The sequence below is a fragment of the Schistocerca nitens genome, chromosome 1 (genome assembly GCF_023898315.1).
Source record: "Schistocerca nitens isolate TAMUIC-IGC-003100 chromosome 1, iqSchNite1.1, whole genome shotgun sequence".
Classification (NCBI taxonomy): Eukaryota; Metazoa; Arthropoda; class Insecta; order Orthoptera; family Acrididae; genus Schistocerca; species Schistocerca nitens.
Genome location: NC_064614.1, coordinates 890,702,263 through 890,721,401, shown reverse-complemented (window position 1 = coordinate 890,721,401; position 19,139 = coordinate 890,702,263). Strand labels below are relative to the sequence as shown.

The 19,139-nt window shown below is 38.5% G+C and overlaps 1 protein-coding gene across 1 annotated transcript in view; it reads left to right on the top strand.

Annotated features, from left to right (window-relative positions):
- The window catches only part of LOC126191820 (mutS protein homolog 4-like), a 317,523-nt gene that overhangs the window by 111,405 nt on the left and 186,979 nt on the right, over positions 1-19,139 (top strand). Inside the window, exon 8 of the mRNA XM_049932555.1 lies at positions 18,770-18,964. Coding sequence (XP_049788512.1) covers positions 18,770-18,964 — 195 coding nt within the window. The remainder of the gene's footprint in view (positions 1-18,769; positions 18,965-19,139) is intronic.

The following is a 19,139-nucleotide window of genomic DNA, read 5'->3' as shown; positions in this document are numbered from 1 at the left end:
TATGCTCAATGATAACATGAATATGACTGTAGATTAAGTCCCAATAACTGCTAATCATATAGCTGCAGCCACAGGGTGGGATGCACTACTTCATTGGCATTGTTGTCAATGCATAGGGATAGCTACAGTATCCGCAAAAAGGTACTGATCCACAGTATATGACATTCTTTTCTTTGTGTGCCTGCCTCAGTACCAAGGAATGTATCATATTATTAGCTGCAGAAGAAGTGTAATGTCAAGCTGTCATTCCTTCCTCACTCTAACCCTATAGCCTTCAGTTGTTTCACACATTGCACTGGAGAATGCACCAACACATTGCTATGCTTAGTTGCATGAAATCAAAGTACTGTTTAGGCCTACAAAACTTGTGCCAGCCTTAGCTTAACATTTCTCCTGCTGGCCTAAAGCTGAGCATCCATGGTAGAGGGTACACATTGACTTTACTGGCCCATTCAAGGGGCCAATATGGTTACTAGTAATTAATGCATTCTCTGCTTTTACATTCCTGGCATGGGCATCAAGCATCTCCGTGACAGCTATGATCCATGCCCTGGCCACTATTTATGCAACAGAAGGGACTCCTGTGTCCAGCAATGGTCCCTAGTTGGTTACGGTTGCAGTTCTGTCTCTGTAATAGCTCATAACACCAGATAAACTCGCACTTTCATTCAGCAGCCAATTCCAAGGTGGAAAGTATAGTCAAGATGTGCAGTCCACGAATGTGAAACGCCGTGGTGTCTTTGTCAGCTGAGAAACCTGCCAGTAGCTTCCTTACGATATATCAAACCATCCTTTCAGCAGGTGTGGCCTGATCATAATTCCATATGGAAGCAGATTCAACATGTTAGACAACCTTCTATATCCAACACAGAGAGCCTGGAGTTGGTGTGTGCACGCACACTCTGCTATTGTGTGCACTGTCTGTTATGTTTAGCATTGGAGAGTAGGCATAATTATCTCACAGAACATTCAAGACATCCACCATGTTACTGCAACAGCTGAGCACATTCACTTGTTAAAGGTAGTCCACCACCCAGTTTTGATACTGTGTCTTTATTTGTTGCCACTGATGTGAATACCATTGTTCACCAAGTGCTGTGGAGCCATGAGTATAGAAACATCTGCTTATTGATAACTGGTCGACGTTTCCAATGAATTATGAGCCAGCTGTTTGACATATGACTGATTTACACTTGTTTCATAAATTTGTGGTGAATAACACTCTTGCCACAGTTTTATCTTTATAATTATTAACTTGAGCAGTATCTGTTATGATAGCATCTATTTTGTTATGCTATGATATTAAAATTCATGTTCCAACATCATGTTAACTTCAAAGACAAAACTGGAGAACTTGCTCAGATAAATCTGCAAAAAATGTGTCATAAATGTGATCTACTCGATTGCCTTCCCATTTTTGATTTAGCACTGTGCTTTATAACAGAAGAAAATACCCCAGAATGTTAATGGAATAGTATACTCAGCATTTAATTTCAGAAACTGCCACCTGTCAGTAACAGGGAGAAAGATGTGGTGTAACTTGCTCATTTATATAACAAAAGTATTGTGAAAAGGATAGACTGTTACTCACCTGAAAGATGACACTTTGAGTTGCAGACAGACACAACAAATAGACTGTTACACATTGAACTTTTGGCCAAAGCACTCTTCATGAAAGAAAACACACACATTCACACAAACAGGCAACCCTCACATACACATATAAATGACCACTATCTCTGACCACTGCAGCTGCACTAGAGCTCACTTGTTGAACAAAATCAGCAGTTCGGAGTGAGGTAGGGAAAAGGGAAGGACAGTAGGGTATGGCTGCAGGGAGAGAAGAGTGCTGTCAAGTGGAGTGTGTTGACACTAAGTGGCAGCTGGACAACGCTGCCAGGCACAGCATCGGGAGACTATGGGAGGGAGGGGGAAGAGAGATGGGGAGTAGAAAAGGAGAGACGCAGAGAAAAGGGAAAGATCAGTGGTGTGTTGGCAGAGAGTGGTGCACAGTTAAGGTAAGAGGATGTGGAATTACGCTGAAGCCTGGATAATTTCAGGAATGGAGAATGTGTTGTAGGGGTAACTTCCATCTGTGCAGTTCAGAAAAGCTGGTGGTAGAAGGGAGAATACAATAGCCAGATCGTGAAGCAACCTTTGAAATCAAGTATAATATGTTCAGCTGCATGTTGTGTCACAGTGTGATCATTTTGCTCTTTTTCACAGTTTGGCAATGACTATTCATCCTGATGGACAAATGGTTGGTACTCACACAACACAAAAAGCAGTGCAGTGTAGCTGGTATATGACATGGCTGATTTCACAGGTGACCCGGCCTCTGATGCGGTAGGGTAAGCCTGTGACAGGACTGGAGTAGGAAATGCTGGTCAGGTGGATTGGGCAGGTCTTGCACCTGGATCTTCCATAGGGATACGACCCCTGGGGCCTGAAGTCAGGAGTACGAGTGGCATGGGGATTGACCAGGATGTTGTGTAAGCTGGGTGGGTGACAGAATACCATTTTAGGAGGGTCGGGTGGGATCTTGGCTATGATGCCCCTCACTTCTGGCCGGGATGATTGATAATCAAAGCCCTGACAAAGGATATGCTGCAGTTGTTCCAATTTTGGGTGATATTGTGTGACAAGGGGGTGCTCCTTTGTGTCTGATTATTGGAGGTGGTGGGAGGAATATGGGTGTGTGAGGTTATGGCATGAGAAATCTGTTTGTGGACTAGGTTTTGGGGGTATTGCCTGTCTGTGAAGGCCTTTGTGAGGGCTTCAGCATACTGGGCATGGGAGTTTTTGTCACTGCAGGTAGGTCATCCACAGATGGCTAGACTGTATAGGAGGGATTTTTTGGTGATTAGTGGGTTTAATGTGGCAACAGATGTGGATAGGTCAATGTCCAGGAAGATGACATTCTGGGTAGAGGAGGACCATATGAAGTAGAAAAGGGAGAAAAGGTGTTGAGGGTCTGAAGGAATGCGGATAAGGTGTCTTGGTCCTGAGTCCAGATCAGAAGATATCATCAATGAACCTGAAGCAGGCTAGAGGTTGGGAGTTTAGGGAGGCTAGGAAGGTTTCCTCTAGGTGGCCCATAAACAGGTAGGTATAGGGGTGTGCCATGCAGGTTCCCATGGCTGTTTTGCAGGTTTATTTGTATACCGTCCCTTCAAAGGAGAGGTAGTTGTTTGCTAGGATAAAGTTAGTAAGGTGGAGTCTGAAGGACATTAAGAGAGACAGTGTTCAGCAGTGGCAAGGCCATGGGCATGAGGGATGTTGGCGTTTGGGAAGTGGTCTCAACAGTGATGAGTAGGTATCTAGGGGTAAAGGGATGGGGATGGCAGAAGGAAGTGGTTGGTATCATCCAGAATTGTTGGTATTGTGGATTTTGAGGAAGCATTCCTCCCCTTTCCCCACCCCACTCTGGACTGCTGCTTTCATTCAAGAAAAGAGTTGCAGTCTGGCTGCAGCGGCTAGAGATAGTGGTCACGTGTATGTCAGATGTGAGTGCTTCTGTGAATGTGTGTGTGTTTTCTTTTATGAATGATTTTGGCTGAAAGCTCAATGTGTAACAGTCTTTCCATTTTGCCTGTCTGAAATGCAACGTGCCATCTTTCCATTGAGTAACAGTCTATCCCTTTTCATAATATTATTGATATTCCAATCTGGACTTTGCATTGTTTCATTTATTTAACACTGATTCATAAATTAAATTTGTGATAGTTACTACTACGTTATTTGTGTTATATCTGAGCTCATTATTATTCAGACAGTGAAGGGAGATGAAAATTTAATAGTCATGGGGGACTGGAATTCAATAGTACGAAAAGGAAGAGAAGGAAAAGTAGTAGGTGAATATGGAATGGGGGTAAGGAATGAAAGAGGAAGCCCCCTGGTAGAGTTTTGCACAGAGCATAACTTAATCATAGCTAACACTTGATTTAAGAATCATGAAAGAAGGTTGTATATGTTGTAACGGAACATATTAAAGGCTTTACTTTAATGAAGTATGCGATCCCTTCCAAATTCAACGAGTTTAATGAGTATTTATGATTATAGAAAAGTTATTGTGTATGTTAACAATGATTGCACAACATGTCTCCATAAACAGTCAACCCATTAAATTATACTGAATAACTGACCCACACAAAAGTTAATATCACTTGATCATTGATACAGCAAATGTCATCATGAAAAACACTAAGTTTATCTTAAATAATTAATATGAAGTACGAAAAATAGTGGCCAACTTAAGTATTTTGGATCTCCTTAAATAAAAATCGCCCAGTGAAACCTATTTGTTCACTAGGAGCGTTTTCACTCAGTATTCACGTAATCAATCCTATTTTAGACGAAAACCTATGTAATTCTTCATAATTCATGTTACTTACTTATTTATGCAAATTAGAGAAGTCAATTGACAAACTTCTAAAAAACGACCTTTTTGTAACAAAGAATTATTCTGTCAAGTCAACAAATCTGTCTGTCATTTTAATAACATGTTAAATTATGTCACTCGATGCAAATTAATAACTTTTCTGCACAAATTATGATAACAGATGTACATGTGACTCATAAACTGTATCTCTTTTTAGTAGTTCTTTGACAATGTTATAAATACAAGCAGCTAGAAGGGTCGAGAGGACAGTCGGAGGCAGTCGGGCCAGTCGGAATGTCACTTTGGTGAAGTGTGTTTCTGTGTTATTGTTTGGCAAAACAAGTCAAAGAACATGTAAAGGAAGTACTACTTTGTGTTGTGTTATGGTCTTTGGTGGACAGTGGAATTAATATGGCCACTAAAGGAATAAATGTTTGATGTTTACATATGTGTTGGTTTCGCTCGTTCTTTATCATCAAAAGCACATGAAAAACACGGGACCTCATGTTTTTTAACCCTAGACAACCAGATTTAGAGCCAGCATCAGCAACGAGACACCGCAGCGATCCAGCAAGCAGCAGCGATTACTACAATACAATATTTTGTAATGGCGCCAACCTAACATCAAGTGCTAACAAGCTCCGTAAATGGGAGTGAAATAGTGCGTTTATCAGCAATTAGCAAAAGATATCTACGACGACTTTTGGCGGTCCATTTACAAAAGTGGGGGCTCATCCGGGATCTTTAAGTGCATCGATGATAATAGTGCAGCGATAAATTTCGTAAGTGCTTAGCACTCCAAAAAAGTTTATTTGTGCAGTGTGGCAACGGTGAAAATATGTCAAAAATAAATAAATAAAGTGTGTTTGCGCGACTACGAAGAACTATCATCACACCGCTCGGAAGATTAACGTCTGGATTATGTCAATGGAGTTCATAAATCAAGACTTCAGCTTCGATAAAACCGAATAGACGTGAAGAAAGCCAACAAGAATACCGATCACGACATCATAGCATAAAGCAAGGTATTTTGTTGTTGTCATTTAAAATAATTATTAGTGAAAATGTCTCTACCTGAGAGGGATGAGAGCGTAGGAAATGTAAAAATTGAACCAGGGGATGGTGAACAATTAAACTTAACAGAGTGGCTAGCAGGGTTTGCAACTCAAATAAGCTCGCAACTTAAACAATCAAGTGAAAAAGTAAGTTTGGATTTTCAACAATTAAGTGAACAAGTAAGTTTGAAACTTGAAGAAAACACAGATAGACTGAATAAGTTAAGTTTGCATTCTAAACAATTAAGTGAACAAGTAAGTTTGAAACATGAAGAAAACACAGATAGACTGGATAAGTTAAGCTTGGATTTTGATCTCTTAAGTACTCATCTCAATGAGAAGTGTGAGGAAATTAAAACTACCCTCAGCAAGAACACTAGCGAACAGTTGATACACTTCAGAAAAGAATTTCAAGTTAAAGTTGAAAGTTTAAATGAAAACATACAAGCGAACACAGACAGCATTGCTGTCATCTACAACAGAGTAGATACTGAAACTAAAAGATTAGATCAGAGAATAGACAAAACATCAGAAAACCTTAAACAGGAATACAACCTGTACACCACTAATGTAGATACAAAAGTAGAAAATATGCACACTAAATATTCACAATTGGAAGATGCAGTGATGTCCAAACAAACGTTTTACAATCAAAATACAATGTATGGGCACATCCAAGTGAAATGCTTTCCTGGTGAAAATCTGCACCCTATTGACTTTATTCACCAATGTAAGGATATGTTTGTTGTAGGAATGTCAGACAACATAAAAATTAAGTTAGTAAAACGGTTTCTAGAAGGGGAAGCCCTATCCTGGGCAAATGAGAATAATGATTCTTGGAATACGTTTGAAGAGTTTGAAGCCAAATTTATTTGTAAATTTTGGTCACAGTCCATACAAGCCAGATTAAAGTCAGAATTTCTAAATGGACCAGTGTATAGAGGGAGAGTAGGGGGAATGCAAAAATTTTGCAGAGATCAATTGAAAAAACTTGCTCACTTAACTAATTCTTTTGATATTATGACACAAATTGATGTTTTAAAAAGAAGATTACCAGAGAGACTGCAGTGGGAATTGGTCCATGGACCAGACGATTCAATGGAAGAGTTCCTGAAATTTGTAGATAGATTAGATAGGGCCTTGGAAAGAGAAAATAACCAAAGTTTTGGCTCTGGCAACAACCAGTATGGGGGGTGGAACAGGAATGTAAATAGAGATTATTATGGGAGGAGAGACTTTGAAAATTCTGGAAATAATGCTCCAAATAGGGGAGATAGGAGATATGAAAATGATTTCAGAAACAATACACAGGAGGGAGGATGGAGGAGAGATAACAGGAATGATAGAAATAGGTATTGGGGAAGAGAACAAGAGAGAAGGGGGTTTCTTGAAACTAGTGAACAAAATGGTAACTACAAGCAGACAGACCGAGGGAACCAGCCGGGAAACGGTGGACAGTCCCACTAGATGTCCGTAGTTTTGGGGCTAGACAATATTATGACAGGACAACACAAGTTATTTACAGACAAATGGAAAAACTGGTAGAAGCTGACCTTGGGAAAGATTAGTTTGGATTCTGTAGAAATGTTGGAACATGTGAGGCAATATTGAACCTATGACTTACCTTAGAAAATAGATTAAAGAAAGGCAAACCTATGTTTCTAGCATTTTTAGACTTAGAGAAAGCTTTTGACGATGTTCACTGGAATACTCTCTTTCAAATTCTGAAGGTGGCAGGTGTCAAATACAGGTATTTACAAATTGTACAGAAACCACATGGCGATTATAAGAGTCGAGAGGCATGAAAGGCAAGCAGTGGTTGGGAAAGGAGTGAGACAGGGTTGTAGCCTATCCCCGATGTTAATCAATCTATATATTGAGCAAGCAGTAAAGGAAACTAAAGAAAAATTTGGACTAGGAATTAAAATCCATGGAGAAGAAATAAAAACTTTTAGGTTTGCTGATGACATTGTAATTCTGTCAGAGACGGCAAAGGATCTGAAAGAGCAGCTGAACGAAATGGACAGTGTCTTCAAAGTAGGATATAATATGAAACATCAACAAAAGCAAAACGAGCATAATGGAATGTAGTCGAATTAAATCAGGTGATGCTGAGGGAATTAGATTAGGAAATGAGATTAGGAAATGAGACACTTCAAGTAGTAGATGAGTTTTGCTAAACACATCAAAAAAAGTTTTGCATCACCTCGGTTCTGAGAGTTCTGGAACCTGTAAGGAAAATTGGAACAGAGATCAACATAAACATCAATTCTGCCCTTTTTATTGGTCATGAAAACCACACATTGCATATTGTACCATCATACAGCAAGACCTTCAGAGGTGGTGATCCAGATTGCTCTAAACACCGCACCTCTAATATCCAGTAGCACATCCACTTGCATTGATGCATGCCTGTATTCATTGTGGCATACTATCCACAAGTTCATCAATGCACTGTTGGTCCAGATTGCCCCACTCCTCAATGGCAATTCGGCATAGATCTCTCAAAGTGGTTTGTGGGTCACATATTCCATAAACAGGTCTTTTCAATCTGTTCCAAGCATGTTCGATAGCTGTAAACACCGTACCTCTAATATCCAGTAGCACGTCCTCTTGCATTGATGCATGCCTGTATTCATTGTGGCATACTATCCACAAGTTCATCAATGCACTGTTGGTCCAGATTGTCCCACTCCTCAATGGCGATTCGGCATAGATCTCTCAGAGTGGTTTGTGGGTCACATCTTCCATAAACAGGTCTTTTCAATCTGTTCCAGGCATGTTCGATAGTGTTCATGTCTGTAGAACATGCTAGCCACTCTAGTCAAGCAATGTTGCTATCCTGAAGAAAGTCATTCACAATATGTGCACGATGGAGCATGAACTGCCGTCCATGAAGATGAATGCCTTGTGAATATGCTTCCGATTAGGTTGCACTATTAGTCAGAGGATGGCATTCACATAATGTACAGCCATTACGGCATCTTCATGACCACCAGCGCCGTATGTCGGACCACAGAATGCCACCCCAAAACAGCAGGGAACCTCCACCTTGCTGCACTTGCTGGACAGTGTTTCTAAGGTGTTCAGCCTGACAGGGTTGCCTTCAAACACATCTCCAACAGTTGTATGGTTGAAGGCACATGCGACACTTATCGGTGAAGAGAACATGATGCCAATCCTGAGCAGTCCATTCGGCATATTGTAGGGCCCATCTGTACCATGCTGCATGGTGTCCTGGTTGCAAAGATGGACCTCACCATGGACATCGGGAGTGAAGTTGCGCATCACGCAGCCTATTGCGCACAGTTTGAGTCGTAACATGATATCCTGTGGCTGCACAGTTTGAGTCGTAACATGATATCCTGTGGCTGCACTCTGTCAGGGTTCTTCTGATACATTGAAGCTTTGTTTGTAGGCTTTCTCCGGAAAGTTTAAGTCTGTCTTCAAGAGTCTGCCATTTCAGTTTCTTCAGCATCTCTGTGACACTCTCCCATGGGTCAAAAAAACCTGTGACCACTCGCACTGCTTTTCTCTGTATATATTGAATGTCCCCTTTTAGTCCTATTTGGTATAGGTTCCACACACTTGAGCAATATTCTAGAACTAGTCACACAAGTCATTTGTAAACAATTTCCTTTATAGACTGAATGCACTTTCCCAGCATTGTACCAATAAACAACTGGTCTTTGTGATCATTCCATTTTATGTCCCTATACTGTGTTACACCCAGGTATTTGTATGAATTGGCTGACTCCAACTGTGTCTCATTTATATTATAGTCAGAGGATACTGTGCTTTTTTTTGTTTTTTGTTTTGTGAAGTGCACAATTTTATATATCTGAACATTTAAAGCAAGTTGCCAATCTTTACACGACTTTGAAATCTTATCGAGATCTGACAGAATATTTATGTAGCTTCTTTCAGACAGTACTCCATTATAGATAACTGCATCATCTGCAAAAAGTTGAGTTTACTGTTAATATTGTCCACTAGCTCATTAATATACAACAAGAATAGTAAGTGTCCCATCATACTTCTCTGGAACACACCTGAAGCTGCACCTACAGCTGACAATGATTCTCCATTCTAAATAACATGCTGTGTCTCCCCTACCAAAAGTCCTCAATCCAGTCACAAATTTCACTTGATACCCCCATATGATCCTACTTTTGACAATAAGCTTAGGTGTGGTACTAAGTTGTATGCTTTTTGGAAATCAAGAAATCTGCATTTACCTGACTGCCTTGATCCAAAGCTTTCAGTATGTCTTGTGCAAAAAGTGTGATTGTGTTTCACATGATCAATGTTTTCGGAATCCATGCTGATTGGCATGGAGGAGGTTATTCTGTTCAAGATACCTCATTATGATTGAGCTTGGAATATGTGCTAAGATTCTACAACTAATCGATATTAACGATATTGGATTTTAGTTTTGTGGATCACTTCTACTACCCTTCTTGTAGATGACTCTGACCTGTGCTTTCTTCTAACTACTGTGCATGGGTTTTTGTTTGAGGAATCTATGATAGATAACAGATAGGAGAGTGGCTAACTCCGCTGCAAATTCAGTATAGAATCTGATAGGGATTCCATCAGGCCCCGGAGCACTGTTCAGTTCTAATGATTTCAGCTTTTTTTCAAGACCACTGACACTAACACTTATTTCACTCATCTTTTCAGTGATGTGAGGATTAAACTGGGACTATCCTTCTGGGTTTACCTGTGTAAAGGAACATTTGAAAACAGACTTAAGCATTTCATCTTTTACGTTACTACCCCTTGCTGCCATCTCATTCACTAGGGACAGGACACTAACACCCTTTACATACAACCAGAATTTCTCTGAGTTTTGTGAAAGATCATTTGACAATATTCTGCTATGGTAGTTATTGAAGGCTTCACACATCGCTCCCTTGACAGCCAAACATGTTTCATTGATCTTCTCTCTCGCTTTAGTCTTATTCTTTGTTTTACACCTACTATTCAGTAACTTTTATCCCTTAGAAGTTCCTTTACAGTGGCTATACACCATCGAAGGTTCCACCTATTATGAACTGTTCTACTGGGTACATATCTACCCAGTGCATGGTCAATTATTCTTTTAAACTTGATCCATAGTTTCTCTACGTGCTCCTTCCCTGTGCTGAAAGTTTCAGGTTTCTCATTGAGATATGACACTACTGACTTTTTATCTAGTTTTCTGAACATACATATCTTCTGTTTGTTTTAGCTATCCTTTGTACTTTGGTAATCATTGTGTTACAACTGTGTCATGGTCACTGATACCAGTTTAAATGTGGAGATTCTCAAAGAGGCCACTCTGTTTGTTGCCATTAGATCCAATATATTTCCATCACTAATGGGGTTCTGAACTATCTGTTGTATGTAGTTTTCAGAGAAGACATTTAGTAATGTTTCACAGGATGTGTTATTACACCCACCACTAACAAAACAGCAATTTTCCCAGTTTATTTTTGGGTGAGTAAAGTCTCCACTGATGATTACAGTATGATTGGGAAACTTATGTACAAGTGAACAGAGGTTTTCTCTAAAGGTTTTGGTTACATCATGAGGTGAGTCTAGTGCACAATAAAAGGATCCAATTACCATTTTATGACCACCTCTAATATTGAGTCTTGCCCAAACAGTCTCATGTGCAACTTCAGTTTCTATCCCGGCGTGTTTGAGTTTCTTGTCTACAGCAACAAATGCACCACCTCCATTTCCCATTAGCCTATCCTTATGATATATATTTTCCTCAAAAATCTCATTACTGTCAATTTCAGGTTTCAACCAGGTTTCTGCACCTAGTATTTGTGAGCTTCTTTACTCTTCAGGAGCACTTTGAACTCTGGCATTTTGTTGCAAATGCTTCGGCAGTTAACCTCTAGGATTTTAATACTCTCACCTGTGGGAGACATTGTTTTTGATCTTACACTGATACTTCTGGATTTCCTACAGCTATTGTTATCTGTATTGGAAGGAAAGTCACCTAATCTATAAAATCCTTGTGTGCAACTTACACACAGTCAGCTACCTGGGTAGCTATAGTGCAAGTCCAGGAAGTCACTGATACTTCTGGATTTCCTACAGCTATTGTTATCTGTATTGGAAGGAAAGTCACCTAATCTATAAAATCCTTGTGTGCAACTTACACACAGTCAGCTACCTGGGTAGCTATAATGCAAGTCCAGGAAGTCACAGCCTAACTTGCAGCTTGTCACAGAACCCCTTGCCGCGCGGAGTGGCCGTGTTGTTTGAGATGCCATGTCATGGATTGTGCGGCCCCTCCCGCTGGAGGTTCCATGCCTTGGGCATGGGTGTGTGGTTTTTTCTTATCATAAGTTAGTTTAAGTAGTGTGTAAGTCTAAGGACTGATAACCTCAGCAGTTTGGTCCCTTAGGAATTCACACACATTTGAACAGAACCCTTGAAGCCTTTGGTTCAGTCCTTCGACTCAACTCAGAAAAAAGGGGCCATGACCAGTTTTGAGGACAATGTTCCAAATTGCGAACTTCGTTGAAACTCCATGTGCAAGACTGGTGTTCTCAGTCTTCTCTGCTAATCACTGGAATGATCCAAGTATGACATTGGAGCCTAGTCAAGTATCATTTGTTCCAAAGTGCACTGCAATCAGCAGTTGATTGCACCCTGTTCCCTCAATGGCTGCTGGAACAGCCTCTTCAACATATTGAATGAGACCCCCAGGCATACACAGAGAGTGCAGTTGGTGTCTTTTTCTTTCCTTTGCTACCATTTCCCTAAGGGGAACTGCTGACACTTGATAAGCCCCTACCCTTTTGCGTTTGTCTTCCCTTTACACTGGATAAAACAGATTTTCACAAAACAGTTGAAGTGAGTCTTGGTGGTTCAGTTTCAGTGAAAGATAGCACCTCAAACTTCCTGGTTAGTGGGATCGATATACACCCTGAGTAATCCCTGGTTTCCATCCACCTTGTACAGGACCGTCGATCTACCATTGAAATGCCACTCACAGTCAAGTGGGTGAGTAATGCCAGATCCTGTACTACCTGCAGAGGAGACAGTTTCCACAGATGAGGATAGGACTGGAGATACCTTTGGTACCAGTATCACAGGTACATGACTCTTGGGAGCACTTCTAACACATTGATTTGCAGCAGCTACCAATTGTATGACAGTAGTCAGGGTGATTTCCAGCTGCTTACAAATGTCAACCAACTCATCCCGTGTTTGTAGCCTGCATTTTTGCTGATGGCTTGTATTACAGAAGAGTGAACAAGCAACTTTAAACTAAGCCTGCTGATTACATTTCTATCTGTTGAGCTAAAATATTACTAATTCCCTATAAGAACTGAAGCAAATATGCAAAGCAAGATTTATGTTAAGAATCTAAAACTATTTTGAGGTTAATTATAGTTGTTAGCAAACCCAAATATAGGGTTAATTTACAATAAATGCAGATAATATATACTCCTCTATAGGGAAAAACTAGATGTAACACAGTATGTTAGTTACAATATCTGCTACAGAAACTAAATCATAAACACTGATTTACTACTTATCAGATTATGCACAGAACAATGGTAACTTTAGAAAATTCTAAAACAATTCTTGTTTACTTTGCAATGATTTACAGGGAAATTCAGATCATCTATTCTTTGGCTGTAACTGTGAAACATGAACGCTGATTTGCTATGAAATAACTTATCCAAAGCACTCATACCAGTAACTTATGAAAATACAGTTTTGTAAGCATCCAAAAATTCTCAAAAAAAACTTTTTCTCACTTAATTGTGCAATGAAATCAAAGAATGAGTATTTGAATGAGGACAGACTATTTTCAAAAATTTTAAAGGAGCACAAGTAATTTTAAGCCTACAATTCATGATAACAGTATGAGTTTATCGAGGCATTTGCGAATGTTCGAAATTTCGCTGTATATCACAATACAAGTGACTTGCTGATTGCAGAAAAAACACTTGTCCACTTTTTGGTTAAATTGAGTTAAGAGCTGATTTCCATGTTATGGCGTTCCCTCTATCGAATCAATGCAGAAACATTTGTCCATCATTATTAATGGGACAAACAAGATCCCGAGGTTAGGAGTGAGAGGAGAAAGAACACTTGTCCAGGACTAGTGCTATTTCTGCAGCCAACGTTGGCTAGCTTGTTGTGTAATATCATCTCTGTGTTCGCACGGTTTTTCTTTGTGAAGCACAGCAATGTTGAAGAGGGAAGATATGGATGTACATGATGGCGGTGAAAGTAGAAAAAGGAAAAAAAGGTGTAAAGAATGTTGAGTATCGGCGTGAAATCATAAAAAGGTCGCGAATTAAAGGTTTAGAGTACAAAAACTACAGTGGAAAGTTAGTTTCAAAGAAAAGCATTGGTGTGGACTGCAAGTAGGTAATGTTCTAATACAGGAGCTTATATGTCAGTAAAATAGTAAACTAATGATTTATTTCATGACTGAAATATCTGTGTAATTTTGTAGATGTCGTAGAAACTGCTTTGGAAGAATTCCTGAAGAGGAAAGAAATGAAGCATTTTCACTTTTCTACAACATGACATCAAAGGACGCACAAGATTCTTATCTCCAAGTGCTGATTACTGTAGGTAATATTTCCAGAAGATGAAGAAGAGTACCTGAAGGAGGCAACTGCAAACCAAGATGCAACAATTTTCAGTATTTTATTAATTCCAGCACTGGACGATCAGAGGTATGCAAGAAAGCTTTCATAAGTATCCATGGTGTCACAAACCAAAGGGTAAAGAGGATAAGCAATCTGCTTGCTTGTGGAAAGCCGCCTAGTGACCAGAGGGGTAAAAATGCATCGGGAAATCAAATCAGCGGTGCAGAAATAAGTTTGATAATTGATCACATAAATTCCTATCTCCGAAAAATTACTCACTATGGCACAAGAGAACAATGTTATTTAAATACCAAAAATCATGCATGAGCAGTTCAGATTATGACATCCCCAAGCAAGTAATAATAAGTATGAATTTTATTTAAGGGGGGGTAGGATGTGAAGCGGGCCAACTTGGAGCCGGAGAGGCACCACAGGACATTTTAATTTACACTGTCTATACTTTTACAAATAAATTCATAAAACTTTGTTAGCATGACCAGGAAGGATTCAGGATTCACACTCACAGCAGAGGAAGTTCAAAAACATAACAAAACAAATTTTGTTTACATGTGAAATTTCATCATTTTTTCACTTAGTATTGGCTGCATTTGTTGCTGTAGGTACACTTTTCTTCATAAGTAAGAGAGATTCTTCGATGAATTTTGCACAGCATACAAACCATACTTACAGGTGTATGAAACTCTAGAATTTCCCAAATCTGTTAAAAACTGTCGTAAAAATTTAGATAATTAACTATAAAATTCGAGTTTTCTCTAAACACAAAGTTTAAAACGTAACAGCCCATTCATTTTTCCATAGATTAAATAAATTTTAGAGTTTCATACACCTGTAAGTATGGTTTGTAAGCTGTGCAAAATTCTTACTTATGAAGAAAAGTGTACCTATAGCAACAAATGCAGCCAACAGTAAGTGAAAAAAATCATGAAATTTCACATTTAAAAAATATTATTTTTTCATGTTTTTGAACTTCCACTGCTATGAGTGTGAATTCTGAATCCTTCCTGGTCATGCTGACAAAGGTTTATGAATTTATTTGTGAAAGTATAGACAGTGCAAATTAAAATGTCCTGTGGTGTCTCTCCTTGTCGAAGTCAGCCCATTTGATGTCCTACTCCCCTTAAAAATATTCAAAGAACGTTTTTCACTTACAAGTTGACACATGTGGTACTTGTGAAGTGCTTCAAAAAATTATGAAACAAAATACTGAATGAAAAGGCTAAGAGAGTTGCCACTGCAGAAATGATGGTTCATAAACACAGGGCTGCAAAGTTTTCTGCTCATATTCGTGAAGTACAAGTATTGTGTCAAAAAGACGAGGATGTTGCAGGTATTGCCATAGATTTTATGCAAAATCTGTCCCTTCCTACCATTCCAGTTCAGGAAGTTTTCTACCTTCGGTGACTCAATGTTAATGTATTCAATATCCACAACCTGAAGACAGGATATGCAACATTCTACATTTATCACGAAGGTGTAGCAAAGAAGGGTCCCGATGAAGTCTGCATGTTTCTGCTGGATTGCATATGAAACGAGTTGCCACCAAACATAAAATACCTGCATATATTTTCAGATGGCTGCCCAGGGCAGAATAAGAATAATACTATGGTCAGGTTCCTCATGGCAGTTGCAGCATCTCAGCATTTACTCAGAATTTATCATTATTTCCCGGTCAGAGGCCATTCATTCTTACCCTGTGACAGGGACTTTGCAGTGATTAAGAGGAAAGTTCGAGCTGTCGGTAGGATTTATAGCATCATGTTTGTAGAACTTATTGTTGCTGCAAGTACCTTTAACAAATACCAGGCTAAAGTTGTTTCAATAGAGTTTGTACTGGCTTTCAAACAATGGTGGCCTAAATTTTACAACTGCAATGCCATGTCTTTGGAAACAATGAACAGCAAAGTGCTCACAAGGAATGAGAAACAATCCTTCACTGTTTCAAAATTCATGGAATTTGAATACAACAGTGAGTGTAGTGGGAACGTCATTGCAAAACCATACATTGGAAGCCTGGTGATGCACATTTTTCGTTTACTTCTTGATTTAAAAACTACAGTAACTCTACCGATGGCTGCAGCATACAAAAAATGTGCACCACTAAGTGAGAAGAAAATAGCTGACCTCAAGAAATTGGAGCTGTATATCCCTGAAGAGCACCTATCCTTTTATAGAGCTCTCTACAACTGGCCTTCAGTAGACAGCAGAGGGCCTGACAGTGAATAATAGACATGGGTACAAGCAATATTTCACTAAGCTTGCTATTTACCTGATTGTAATTTGTAGTTAAAAGTAGTTGTTCAGAATCTGTTATGTACACATAAAATAAGAATTTTGGTAATGAGAAGTAATATAGCTGATCTTCAGAAACTGTTATGTAGCGTAATAATAACAATTTTTGTATTGAACATAATAAATTTACAAATAAACTGCTGAATAACACAGACTTACATTTCTGGCAACCAATTGATTTCAGAAACATCATATGTCCTTGAATTTTGCATATTTAAATCATTATATAATCTAATCATTACATCATTGAAAATAGTGTCTGTATATCACCAGAAACTGTGTCGATCAAAGTAAAATAGAGCTGTCAAAGAAAATAGAATACTCAGGCCCACAAATTTATTTTTCCGTTTTTCTCGAAATCAACTTGCATGGACTAATGCTGTTTCTGCAATCAGTAATTCAAGTGGGTATTGACGCAATCAAAATGGCTCTGAGCACTATGGGACTCAACTGCTGTGGTCATCAGTCCCCTAGAACTTAGAACTACTTAAACCTAACTAACCTAAGAACATCACACACATCCATGCCCGAGGCAGGATTCGAACCTGCGACCGTAGCAGTCGCACGGTTCCGGACTGCGCGCCTAGAACCGCGAGACCACCGGGGCCGGCCTTGACGCAATCAGTGAAAGATTATACAGAAATGATGTGAACAGTAAAATATATGAATCTAGAATTTCAAATCAGCACATGAATCTTGAACATGCAGTTTCAAACAAAGAAAAATTCTGAAGTTGTCTTTTACATGTAAATAAACATGGAAATTGCATTGATTTTTTACGTACCTGTTTCTGTGCCAACTTCTACACTGGCATCCTGATGATGAGCACTGCAGCATGAGTTTATCCAGTCAAAATCGCAAAAATGCACGGCTCACACATACACGACCACTGTCTCTGGCTGCTATGGCCAGATTCAAATTTTAAATTCTCTGTAATAGAAATTTGTGTCCATCACTGTTGTTTTTGTAATACAAACATATTAATCTGTCTGGTGGTTTTGTAAGTCTTACAATTAGTACATCCTGCATTACCTTCTCCATCTCAAAGTTAAAGCCAAACACAATCCTACTATTGCATTTCCAGACAGTCTCTTACCTAATCTAACAATCACACCAAACCTGTGTAATTTTTAATGAAAGCAGATATGACTTTCCATTCACTTACTTTGGTAATCTCTTACCTTAGGATTACTGCCAAGTTATGATTAGCTATTTTTTTCACAAGTGTCAAACATTTGAAATGAATTAACATAATTTACTGCATTAACATTAAGATCTGTCCATTTGACTTAAAAATGTCTGCAAAATATATGCAAGTGCTTCATCCACCATTAAGACTTCAGTGTTTCACAGAATTCTGATAATTTTTTCCATATCGTTTTGTTTGAACAAAATTTAGGATTTACACAACTTTCTGTATCTAATGGTGAAAATTCAGTTGTTACTGTCATGTCAGACTCCTCATTTCTACTTTCCTCAGACACAAAGTCATATTTTAAAGTGAGAAAACAGTTTACATCAACACCTTTTACTAATTTACATAATCATCACAGAAATTAATTATATTAACAGTGTACTAACTAAACCAGGTACATCAAAATTTTTAACATTATCTAGAGTGTTAGTTCCACCTTGGAAATCAGTTACTCCTTGATTGATGGTTTAAGATTTGGATTCTGTGTTGGTAAATTTGTCATTTAGCATGTCAAGTTTGGAGTGTTCCATTGAAAACTGATCTTTCAGTTCATCTTTAAATACAGTGATTTTACTATCCAGTTCTTCATTAATCATTTTTATGTCAGTTAAAGCTGTTGGAAATTAGATTGTTTGTTCCAGAAACTTGATTTTTATTTAAAACATCTTAACTTTGGGTTATTTTATTGTTTATTTCAGAAAATTAATTTTTCAACTCACATAAATTTTGGCAATTTGAATTTTAAAATCATTTTATCTCATCACAGCTTTCAACTATTAACACTGTTATGTCCCTCATGACTCTTTATTTGCTGGACTTATTCTAATTTCCTTGTCTGACACTTTGACTGTTTACTAATAATGGAAATCTGAATGAAAAATTGCATTACACACAAAGGAGAGTTGCCAGTAATAAAATTTTGTCACTGTTTTCTACCCAAATGAAGTAATTAAAATAGAAAACTTTCACATAAACCACTGTTTTAGGTCCAGTTATGTCCACTTCATGTCCAATACTTTTGTTCACAGGTTGTAATACGTTTTCAGTCAAGTTTCCATACCAATAAAGTAGTCAGCTATGGGTAGTATTTCCTCAATTTTATTTATATTTTACATTGTGGAAATTCATGTTTCATAATTTATTTGTAATTTATGTTTGTTAATATTTAAATGATGAGTAATATAATTGGTTATATATTATCTCTCTTCAGGTAACCCTACCAAAATTTTCTGACATTGACAAATTGCTGTTGATCTGCATGCATGTTCCACAGCAAGATAGCCTGAAAGCAGCAGAACTACAGCTAAATTATGCCTTAATGCTGAAAACTATTTTGGAATTGTTACCTGCTCTTAGTGACATACTTGAAAACTGTGCTTCAGGATTTTTGTGCTCTGTGCGAGAGGTAAATTTTAAATTATACTGTTCAGTCTTACATAAGTTTGTCCTCAGTTCAAGGGAAAAAGTACTATTTCATCTATGACTGACTGATTAAGAGATCAGAACACCATCTGTTTATTACCTGTATTATCAGTTACCAAACATGTGGAAGAGTGACTAGGGGATGTTGGTAGATCATA